At 46.1% G+C, this 12375-nt stretch overlaps 1 protein-coding gene across 2 annotated transcripts; it reads left to right on the forward strand.

The window, feature by feature from the left end:
• The first annotated feature begins 2506 nt into the window (after window positions 1–2506).
• Window positions 2507–11248, forward strand: LOC121593437 (ras-like protein family member 11B). 2 transcript variants are annotated; one of them, XM_041915769.1, is made up of 4 exons: window positions 2507–4151; window positions 8679–8735; window positions 8895–8968; window positions 10416–11248. In XM_041915769.1, exons 1-4 carry the CDS (start codon window positions 4064–4066, stop codon window positions 10842–10844), a joined length of 648 nt encoding a protein of 215 aa, XP_041771703.1. In that variant the 5' UTR covers window positions 2507–4063; the 3' UTR covers window positions 10845–11248. The 2 variants fall into 2 exon arrangements, with proteins under 2 accessions (XP_041771703.1, XP_041771702.1); XM_041915768.1 differs by lacking the exons at window positions 2507–4151; window positions 8679–8735; window positions 8895–8968 and adding an exon at window positions 9011–10290 and having other exon boundaries at window positions 10416–10500.
• Window positions 11249–12375: the final 1127 nt, after the last annotated feature.

A 12375-nucleotide genomic window follows, 5' to 3' on the forward strand; every position in this document is an offset into this window, starting at 1 on the left:
TTTCCGCCATCGAACAAACCAACAAACTTAATTGTTTTCATTTCGTCCTGGCGTTTCTAAAGCAGTTGCCGTTTGCTCCAAATGGGTAGGGAAGAAACCTCCCTCCCAAAGAAAACCTCAATTTTCGAGCAAGAAAAACGTCATTTTTCATTTCCCAGTCGTACCGTGGACCTTCATCGTGCACCTGTAGGGCTGGAGCTGTACCGAGAACGGCCATTCCTTTTTGAAATGTTTCCTCTTTCTGTTCCGCCAGACCTGGTGGCTGAGGTTTTGCTTGGGTTTTGTGGCTTTCTGTGGTCACCCGGAGGGCACACACTAAAAAACAAAAAAAAATCTAAACCCTCCCCTCCTCCCCCTACCCCTATGAGTAACAAATATCGATGGTTTTGTGGCTTTTTGAAACATTTTATTTCAATTGATACGAAGCACCCAACAGTTGTAGCGGTGAACAAATGCGTTTGTCAAAAATAGATGAAAAACGAGCCCCAAATTTGACTGCTTCGAAGGGCTCACAGTGATGGAGGCTTTTGGCTCAAGCTCACAGTACCCGCATCAACCTTCGAGTGAGAAAGGCGAGACTAGCAAAAAAAGGGAAAAGTGATTTATGATCCACAAATGAATTCAAACGCAAATAGAAAGCAGATAAAGGGTGGATGTACGGGATTGGGCTGACTAGTACGGTTAGGGATCATCAAGTTCCGATGGCATTGACTTGATGATTGGTAGACTTTGTGGGTTTGGAAAGGGTACACAATATTTCTTTTGGTCCGTTTTTATTTTTTTCTTCAAAGGAGTGTACGTGTATTTGTGCTGGCACCAGGTCATATAACTTCTCTACAAGCACTTGCATCAATCCTTCTCCAGCAAAGCAATGGATGAAAGACTCGCCATTCTTTACCATGCTTTGGATGGAGCATGGCAACACGCAAACCCAAGCTAAGAAATTTTGAGCAAAGTGGTTGTAGATTCTTCACCTTGCTGCGCTTTGATGGATTGTTTTCGTATCGTTTGCTCGTTGTTTGCTTTACATTTTCATAATTTCCCCGTGCAGCGAATTCTGCGAGAGCAGCAGCACAATCAAGAACAGCAAATAAAGCTGAAGCGATCAAGGTGAGTGCTGGATGAAGGATTGTTTGCTTTGTGCTTCTCTTTACACTTTTAAGGAGGGTTATTCAATAATCCGAATTCGGTTTTGTCTTATAACTATGTTGTTCATGCAGTTGGGTAAGTACATATATTTACACGACCGTTATTGACTTTACACAATCACAACACTCCAATCTTCTGATTTCATACTAATAATTAGCCCTTTGCATCACCAGCATCGTAACGCCCACCCTACCACAACCACCACATCTCACACCCGTCTAAACAAAGTCAAGATTAGGTGCACTGGCAGCTCCAACGCAAGCGTGACCGTGTCCGAGATTTCAGCCCCCGCCCGACGTGAAGTAAAAATGCCAAAACAACGCACTCGAACCATTCGACGTAGCGTTGCGTTGTGTGGTTTGTTTGTGAAAATAAACACGATAAAGCAGCAGCAGCAGCAGCAGCCGCCGCCGGCACTGGAAGGCTAATCCGATGGCCATTCCCCTTCCCTCGCTCTCCTCCTCAACCGGCAAAGTAATTTACCTTGCTCGACTGTGTTGTTCTGCTTGTTTTGCCCTTCCAACAGTTTATCATCGCTACAGTTTGCTTCGTTTGAGGGAGACGAAGAAACCGGGGCAGTTTGTTTCCCACATTTTTCCATCAAAATCCGAAAATCGGAAACCTTTGCCAGACAGAGATGAGCTGCATTCATCTACACAACTAGCCAACGGCGCGAGAGCCCATAGTTGAGCTATTTTTAAATCTTTCGCTTTCGCACGCGATCGTTTCCCCGGCGGAAAAGGCTGGTGCAGACAAATTGCTTTTGTTTTTTTTCCCCGATTTTCATTCACCGCACGTTAAACCCTGAATCTTGTATGGCGTCCCACGGCTCTCCTCGGAGATGTCCCAGGGGATAGAGATCTTCGGCGGGGGGGGGGGGGAATGAACTGATTTGTGTTAGTGCGATCGTTCCTGAAACTGTAACCATCGTTTGGAGGGAAGGCAAAACACAATAAAGGCGTTTGATGTTGTACATCGTGTTAAATCATGTATGAATGCTCGAGAAAAAGAGCTGACAACGGTTCAGAGTGTGTTTTTTTTCCTCTATCTTCTTAACATGCTTAAACATTGCGCTGATCGTCTCCACTGCGCTGACATTTATGCGACAGGTAGTAAATCATCGCAACAAAACCAAGGCCTGGCTGGTCGAATAAACGGCGTTTTGTTTTATGTGTGGCGTTATTAATAATTTTAGAAAGGAAACACACACACACACACACACACACACACACACACACACACACACACACACACACACACACACATATTCTTATTGTAAAAGTCTAACCAATACAAGACAAACAAACAACGCCTAGAGCGGATCTTATACGAAAAAAGGGATCAGTTTGGCCAAAACACTCATCCAAACTCATCCACTGTTCCACATTCCTGGTGCTGCACGATCGTGTCCGAAGCAGACCGATCGGGTTTTGCTGCTCCATAGCGGCTAGTAGTGAATTTTCACGCACGAACCAAACCAGTCACGATCGACGCCAAGCCATTCGACGTTGGGGTCTGCGCGTGTGCATTTATTTTCAGTTGGAATTAGACCGATCCGCTCCGGGAGGGGGTTGTGCGCTTTGAGACGGCTTTGAGAGAAAGAACAAAAACGAAAAAAAGGAATGTTATCGTGTGTACAGTGCGCATCGGAGAGCAAGTGAAAAATCAATAATGTTGCACCAAATGCACTGTGAAGCAGAGGATGGGGTGTAAACACCGAACAACAGCCCCCAAACCACACGGAAGGTCTGTTGAGCCGACGATCTGACTGTTGACACAGCAACCTAATTGGAAACAGCAGCGGATTTTCAGCAGCAGCAGCAGCAGCAGCAATCGCATCCGAAACATTTCCGCTTGCAATCCCTCGCAGCGTTTGTTAAACTTTCCACTGTGATGTGATCATTGAAAACGTTGAGCGAGCGCAACGCCGGAAAAGTGTACGTCCCTTTGTACCCCTTTTCCGCCCTTTGCATTCTGGCACTTCTTCGCCCGCGTTTGGCATAAAATTAAGGTACACACATCCGGTGACAGCATTACGCAGCATTCGCTCCACCGACCACAATGGTTATTTTCCGGTCAGTTTGTTTGTGTGCGAAACAATCTCACGGCTCGTAGGGAGGGCATCCCTTCCAACGGGCTGTCGGCGCCCTTACCGCCCGCCTGCTTCCCGGGGGGGGGGGGGGGATGAGTGTAAAACAATTAAATTTTCATGCTCATGTGATGCTTGTGCTGTGATGTGGAAATCGGCTTCGGCCTGCCCGTTCCCCCTCCCTCGCGGGTGCGGTTTTTGTGTGTGAAGTGAAAACAAACGCGTGAAAATGGTGGCGGTACACTTTGGGGAAAATTAAAACGACGAAAAACCCCAAACGGAAAGCTGCCGTTTGGTGGGGTGTTGAGCTGGCGTGGGGGCAAGAGCGAATGAAATCAAACACAACACAAAGTTAGCAAAGGTTGCGCGCGCTTCGTCGGGTTTTGTGCGGTGTGCTGGAAATGATGATGCACTGGTGAGGGCAAAGGGAAAATCCGGCCCGTTGAACAAAAAAACGGTGGAAAAACGAATTTCCTCATGCGCGACTGTTGTGTTGTGGCGCGCTTGTACGTGTGTGGGAAAGTGAAGCTGTGCGAACCACAAAGTGTTTTACGCGAGCAGCTACTAACACGCTGGCAAGCAATTGTCGTCGGTAAACCGTTCCAGAACAGTGTTTACATACCAAAGGTTAATACATTTAATGCTTCATTAAACACGAACGGATTGTGTTGGCCGAGTTTTGGAGCGTTTTGTAGGGAGAAGCAGACGGTGGAACTAACAAACTATCAAACTCTCGCTGATTCTGGTGGTAGAAATCAAAACCGAACACAAAAGCCACGCCTGGAGTATTGCGTTCGATCAGACTAATTGTATGACGCGCTCACCATGACCACCAGAGGGATTAGAAGGAAAAAGTCCTACCTGGCGGAGATTAAGGTGGCCGTCATCGGTGCACCGTGCGTGGGGAAAAGCGGTAGGTATCGGGTGTAAAATTGGGTAAATGTAGCAACAAATTGTATTTCAAATTGACACTTTTATGGCATGCGAATAGACGAATGAAAGGTAGACGAGCGAGCTAGCTCGCTTCCCCGTACGGCTAATAGTTCGATCAGCGCTGATCAGCGGGTACAGGACGCCAAGCGTGACACAAATCACCCCGTAAAGACGTCAGAGAACGGGCCTCGCTCGCTGTCCGAGAAATTAGACGATCGTTCAGCTGTCACCTTGGTTCAGCGGTGCCGCCCGTCAGCTTACGCCACTTGCTTACGCCATTCGTGAAGTCGGCACGGCACGCCAACCTGCTTTACATGCATGTTTTGCATTCCGTTTTTTTTTCTTCTCTGCTCGCTGCTCGTTCGACCCGCTGCGATCTGCGATACTTTCCCACTCGCCCGGCGAATGCTCCAAACAATCTCCTCACTTGACCTTTGCTTTCAATCGTCACCTTCTGGATCGTTCGTCCCGACACGTTCAACAACCTAGTTCAAGGGTGGAGCAACAACACCCCCCGGGGCGATTGGTGTGCTCGGGTTTTGCTAATAACCTCCCGTAGCTAGCTGCCAACCCATCTGGACTCATCGGCCTGGGGGTGGTTGTGTGTATATTGTTGTCCGAAAATATCTCACACTTAAACACGAACCATCTGTCCAATGCAATGGTTGGGTCGTAAGAGGAAGCAGGCTAACTAATGTAAACTTGAGCGCGAGCGGGAGAATGAAAATTTTCCACTGGTCAGGCTTGAAGCGACTTCCAACTTGCAATTTCCCTTTTTCGGGAAGGTGCACTAATTTGAAGTTCTTCTTTTCAATCCATATTTCCGCTACCTAGCGATGATTGTTTGTCGAGACACGCGATGATTGCAGGGTGGTGATGAATGATAGAGAAAAGTGTTAATGCTTAACGGCAGCATCGGAGGTTTTTTTCAAGCGCTGAAGGAAATCATATGATTATTTGCTATTTTGGTGGCAAATCTATTTTAAAAAAGAGTCATGCGAACAAGAATTTTGTGATCATAATTTTTGCGATGACCAAATTTCGATCCATGTTTTTGCGACCACGAATTTTGCGACCAAGTCATGATCACAACATTCTTGGTCGCAAAATTCTTGGTCTCAAAATTCTTGGTCGCAAACTTCTTGGTCGCAAAGTTCTTGGTCGCAAAAGTAAAACATTATCGTGCCGGCGCTACTAAAACAACTACAGATGCTACATGCCATCTTTCCCAAACATGCAATTAGGGTTAATGTACCAATAGTGGTGCAATTTGTGGTGGTACAGATGTATTTTAATGGATTTAAAGTGTCGGGAAGGACAATTTCTGAATATTTTAACACCTCACAGGTGGAATATGTTTTATCTTCGCAATCACAACCATTTTAACCATGAAACACATAAATTTTACGAAAAAAATACATATTTTTGTGACTGCTTCGTTGTACCTATAATGGTGGTATGGTTCCTATAGTCGTCGTATTGTGTTCCTATAGTGGTGGTAAACAAAGATGCCTTAAAAACAGTGTATAATATCAATATAACTTAGTTTTGAAGCTGTTTTCGTGTGAATAGCAAGGATTACTGCGATAATAATGATATCGTTCGTGATTTGATCGTAAAAAATGTATGAATTTGGTTGATGACAATATTGACTAAAGTACTGAATAACACCTGTCGTCAACTCAAACCCAGAAGAGATTGCTTGATTTGAAGTCGATTTTTCACTCAGCCAAATAAGCGAATTTTAGCCTTTGTTTGGTAAATTACTTACAGAAAACTCATTTTTATTGCTTATTGTAATGAAAACAGTACGACATATCAAAATTGTCGTCGAAAAAAATCTAAAATTACCTGTTTTTATTGATTTTAGAACTAGGACCACTATAGGAACATGTCTGTTTGGTGTACCTATAATGGCACTATCTTAAAAAACAATTAAAAATACGTAAATATGGTCAAAAGCCAATGAATTAGAATAAAACAATATCATTTGATAACAAATATGTTAAAAAACTAATAACTGCGTTGTTATGTGGTCATTTAGAACGTTAACCAAAATATGAGTATCGTTATGAAATCCTGAAAGGATTTTGGAAAAATGTTGATACCTTTTATAAAATAATGGATTTTTCGGTCACTAAGAAACGGAATGACCCCATTTCATTTTTAAATCCTTTGTAAAAGGCTAGAGAACATTTCACACTATCGTAGATAACTTAACTACTGTTAATTTATCGTATGAGACGCATTTTAGTGAAATACCACCACTATTGGTACTAGCACCACTATAGGTACGTTTGCCCTATGTGTAACTTACTTCACACTAAAACTTTTGAAAAAAGTAATGTTGACACCTTCTTCCTCAGTGTATTGTCATTAGTAAACTACCCAACAAGAAAGTGGAATTTTTATTTAAAAAAATGAATGTTTTTCTTTGATTTATTTTACTTCTCAATCTTGTATCTTTTATCTGAGGTACTTCCAATCTTGCATAAAAGTATGAAAAAGTTATTCACAACTCATCCATCTTATGCTTTTGACACGGTTTACGACGTACCAGACAGAAATTAGCTGTTTATTGACGTTGATATGTAAACGAGCATCAGTCAGTCAACTGATTTGTTTTCTCCAGTTTGGAATTTCTCGAACCAAGCCAACCGGTCGTTCCAGCAGCATCCATATCAACGCCAACCTTCATGCTACAAAACAGATCTCGTTTGTCGAATCATCAAGCAGCATGAGAATGTATGTCTTCCGCAAAATTGGAGATATTTCCACACACTATAAAACGTCCATTAACCTCTGCCGCGGCATTCGACAGTTCATGGGAATGTCGTTTTCTACTCGTTCCCTTCCTGCCGTCCTCCTACCCCGGAAGCAAACGGGCGCACTAAACTAAACACGATGACAGCAACATCATCTTATAGACCAAAGTAAAAAAGAAAAAACCTCCCTCACCCCGACCGGGTGACGAATGAGATCGACAGCTGCTGCTGTGCGTTATTAATTTAACATATCATAAAGTGTTGCACCTGTTGCAAGGGGGTTTGGTTTTATTTGGCACCACGGTTAGGGTGGGTGGGCGGGAATGTTGTTTAGTTTTGTGTGCGGGTTAGGGGTTTGCACATTACAGCAGCTGAGAAGGAAGGTTAGCTTCGGTTGCCTTAAAATAACTTTTACGACAATTTAAAATGTCCCAGATGGAGGTTGTCATTATTCAAATGTTTGTGGGACCTTCAGAAATACAGAGCTAAATTATTCTCCATATTTCATACAGAATTAACAGTATTTTTACAATAAGACAAAATATAATACGCGAAACTAGACACTGACTTAGGGGAAACGAAAAGAAATGTCCAAAAGGGCTATTTGCGTTCTTTTTTTTCCTCTTCGAACAGCGCATTTTCCGAAGCAATGGATCTTGTTAAGTTGATCATACTTGAATTATCAACTCCTTCTCCTTCCTCTAACTCTATTGAAACAACTCTCTTCGTTATAATCTCCCAACGAACGTACAGGAGAAGACAAACATCATAGAAATTCCACAGCATGGCATAGAAAAACACAAACCGTCCGCGGGAAAAGAAAGTTCGGCAAATTAGCTCCAACCGTACGATCTACAACTCGTGCAAATACACGCGCCCAAACCTGTCCAGATTAGGTTCCATTATTGGCCGAGCAGGCGCAAAGATCAACATTGGCCGAACGGATTGCCCTGTTGGCATACTTTGTTCCATACCTATCATAATTGTCGGATCGTTACGGATTGCTCAAGAAGGAAGAGTGGGTCGTATTTTTTCCCCCTGTTGACTCTTCACTCACTTCCTTCCCTCACTTAACGTCGTTATCATCATCGGCTGCTGCTGCTGCTGCCGCTGTGGCAAGAGCAGCCGTGTGGCAGGCGCGTAATTGGCTCATTGAATTATGCTAACCATGACCGACATGAAGGAATTTCGCCGAAAGTCTAGCGCCTGCCGTCTGTACTTTTGCATTTTGTTTGCTTGCTTCGTCTCGTAGCGCTGGGATGAAACGTTCAGCCAAAAAAAAAATAAAAGGGAGGAAGTTGAAGAAAACCTGCTTTTTCATCGCCTAGAGCAGCAATGGAGTGTGCTCTACTCGTTTTGCGTATTTTGACCGGGTGGATGAAGATTATTCTTTTCGAAGATGTTTGCTGCCTAAGGGGCAACGATGATTTCGTCTTTTTGTTCTCATTGCACCTTGACCAGCTCGTGATGAAACCGGCCAGTACAAATATAATGAACGGAGCTCTTCAAATTTTAAAATGTTCTCAGTAGGGTTCATTAGCTTTGAGTGTGTTTTTCGTTGTTGCTTTGTCGTGGGTTCGCTCGTTTGGATCGTTGACATTTTATGTTGATTTTGCATTTCAAGCTGGATGGATTATCAAACATGATTTTTTTTTCAAATATTTCTCCAAGAAAGTGTTGCAAAACTGACATCCATACTTAATTACAATCGTGTCTCTTTTATCTTCCCCATTTTCTTGTAGCATTAACGGTACGATTTCTCACCAAACGCTACATCGGAGAGTATGACCACCAGGCAGGTAATTATAATTAGAGCGCTTGAAACTATGCAACCGTCTCAGTTTAATGTTCATTAAATATCATTCTTCATTATCTTCCCATGCTCCTTGCAAACCGTGTGTGGTTCATCCATGCTGTGTGTGTGGCATCTGTGTGACGTCCAAACCCGACGGCATCAGAGAACCGACACAAATATGAAATCATGGTCGATGGCGAAGCGGTCCTGTGCGAGATTTGGGATACCTGTCCGAAGGTAAAATGAAACCTGCCATCCGTTTTTGGTACCGGGGGTTGGGGTAACTTGTTCCTACGCGCTCCTTTCCTACTCGCTCCGATGCACACATTACGTGCCAAACTTATCCAAGCAAGCAAGGTCTCAGTATCCCCATCTTCCACCAACCGAATCAAAGCATGATGCTCATCGCAGTTGCCACAGCGCTCGGTTACTTGGCGTTTGCAGCTGTCAATCTCGTGCAAAAGTTTATTGTCTCTACTGCCCGAGCACGGCACAGCGGCCCGAACGGTTCGATGGCAGATGGCACGCAGGGGACACCCGACCGGTCCGAAAGCATCACCGCCCGGGCAGGATGGCAACCATCAAGCGGCCCATCGAACGAGCAATTAGTGCAAGGATTGATGGGAACGATAATTATCCTCTCGAGCACACTCTACCAGGCGATCGAGGGTGAGGACGGTGGACCGGACCGGCTGCTGCAGTCGCTGGTGCCGGTCCAGGAGCGGCTGGAGCAGGTGCTGCACCGGATCCAGGCGCAAGACGCGCAAGTTCATCACAGTGTACCCGCCGGCTACGATCGAACCGCAAGACCGCGCACTTCGGCCGCTCACTTGCACACCGTCTGTGAGCCGTTTGCACCGCCCAGCTCGTCGACCGAGCAGGAGACTGGGCTGCACGCCGATGGGAGCTCGAGGGGAGGCCAACATCTTCCGGGAGCGGATCCATCGTTCGTGGTGCCGCCCGGGTGGCGCGAAATCACCAACCTCGACCGGTACCTGGAAGAAACGACCGGCGGCACGGAGGAGTCGCTGGAGCTGACGGAAGGCGCCGATACAACAGCGTGCGGCGTGTCGAAGCGAACGCAAACAACAATCGTCGACCGTGGGGAGAAGGTGCCGTTTGATCCCAAGCTTGGCCAGAGCAGTCCGATTGTGCAGGGCGACGGAGGACCCGGCAGCAGCAGCAGCAGCAAGCAGACCCACGGGCAAACGTTCACGTACCACTCGACCGGCCCGAAGCGCCTGCTGGAAGGGCTGATGGTGCGGGGCTCGAACAACTTGCTGCCGCAAGGCACCTTCGCCATACGGGAAACGAGCAACTACGCGCTGCCGGACGGAAGCTTCCAGCGGAGCACGAAAACCGTTGCCGGTCCGGATGTGTCAGTGCTGACCAAATGCTCGCAGCCGATGCTGCCGGTCGATCCGCTCGGGGTGGGCAGCGTTTCGCGGTTCAACATTGCTCCCAGCGCTCCACCGCCCGAGGAGCCGCTTGACAGCCTGCTTGAATCGAGCAATGATTGCTGAGTCGAGACAACGAACGCATTTACACTTAAATTTATAGTAAATAGAAGCTTGTCTTGTGTGTCACTGCATTTCTAGTCTTAGCGTCCACTGTGTCCACTGTAGACGTGTCGTTAATGTTCTTCCGTTTCTCTCACACCAACTCACACTCCGTCCATTCACAGATCGAGGAAAACGCGGAAGCGCTCTCGCTGACGGCCGGCTCGGAGACGGTCCAGTGGGCGGACGGGCTGCTGCTCGTGTACTCCATCACCGACCGCGACTCGTTCAACTTCATCCGGCGGGCGAAGGAGGAGCTGGCGGGCGATCTGCCCGTCGCCCTGGTCGGCAACAAGGTGGACATGGTGCACCTGCGCCAGGTCAGCACGGACGAGGGCGAAATACTGGCGAAGGATTTTGAGTGCAAGTTTTTCGAAATCTCGGCCGCCGAACACGTGTACCAGGTGGCGGAAGCATTCCTAGAGCTGTGCCGCGAGGTGCTGACCGGCAAGCGGAAATCGAAGCAAAGCTTCATCGACAAGATCGACCGCATGCTGAGCGGGTCGCGCACGTACAGCCGGGGCAAGAGTGACAGCATATCGCCGAAAGAGTGACAGTTGATTTAAAAAAAAAAAAACAAAAGCGAATAAATAATGCACATTGCTGCTTACCGACGAAAACAATCGAAAAAATAAACCTCAAACCTCATTAAAGCGAACAGAATGTGTTTAATATTCCATGCGTACCATCAAGTTCGCACATCTTTAAAGCATTGACACAACAAAAATAATAATATGATACCACCACAAACGAAAGCCGTGACCGAAAAGCAGTGACCAAAATGGCAACGCGCGAAGAACCGCAAGCAATAATTAGCGCTGCAAACCGGAACTATGGTTTTCCTTTGCGTGTGTGGGAGCGTATTTTTTGGGTTCGGTTTGGTGTGGTATTTAAAACCAACATTTAATTGAGCATTGGGGGGAGAAAAAACACAACCACAAAAGGGTCGTTATATACTGAGGAATGATTTAATATAATAAAATGAGAGATGAGATGAAACGTGAATTGCTTTAAAGGTGTTAGTCGCCAAGATATTCTCTTGTCGGAAGGGAAATCTACGCAGCTTTTTATAGGCATTTTTGGAAAATTATTTGCAAACAGCTGACCGGAAGTGAGGCTATTCTTCGATACTGGTTGACTTGTTCCGTTCCAAAAGCCAGGAAAAAAGTGTTTAAAAAACACAGGCAACGGTTGGCCAAACCGTCGGAAGCCACGATTTATCAGCCGAGCGCGGATTCGAACCCGCCGAAGTGGAAATGCGTCGCGCAATGACCTGAAAATACATTTCAATCTGCTTGGACCCCGTGCGCTCACGCACCCAGACGTGGACAGCACACACGTTGGGACACAGGCTGCTTTAAAACTGATTGCTTTTGCTCTTTTTTCCACCTTCCCGCCTCCGCTCACAAATTTCACACAGACAATAAATTGCAATTGAAGCATTAAAAAAAACGCTCGTGCTGTGGTTATGGATGGATTGAAATGAACAAACGATTGGACGAGAGTGAGAAAGATCACCCAAAAAAAAAACACATTGTCATAACAAACACACACACACACACACACAGCAACACATTTTAAGCGCGACATTTGTGTCCTGTTCTGCCAAAGCGATTTGGGAGAAAATTGGTGGACCCCTCACGCTCATCAATGCGATGAAGTGGCATCGGCAGCGCTGTGAAGCAATGGGATGCTGCTGCCGCCGCCACCTGCTCTGTGTGTGTGTGTGTGTGTGTGTGTGTGTGTGTGTGTGTGTGTGTGTGTGTGTGTGTGTGTGTGTGTGTGTGTGTGTGTGTCAAATGGGATGCTGCGCCGATTGAAGTTTTCCGCTTCTAATGGAGTGAAAATATTGAATAATTTATAGACTGCGACTCGTGCGTGCACAATCGCACATACAACAAAATAAATTGCGTGTAGCGGACGGGAGGGTTTTGGCACTTCTTCCGGCGACCTTGCCAACAAGACACCGGCATCACCCAAAGTGATGCAGAAACAGCCTGGCATTGCGGCCGAAAATTGATAGTCTGCGCTATCGTTTCAACTGATGCCAGTTACGGGTGAAAATGGTAACGGGGATGCCGGTCT

Source organism: Anopheles merus, chromosome 2L (assembly GCF_017562075.2).
Source record: "Anopheles merus strain MAF chromosome 2L, AmerM5.1, whole genome shotgun sequence".
Taxonomy (NCBI): Eukaryota; Metazoa; Arthropoda; class Insecta; order Diptera; family Culicidae; genus Anopheles; species Anopheles merus.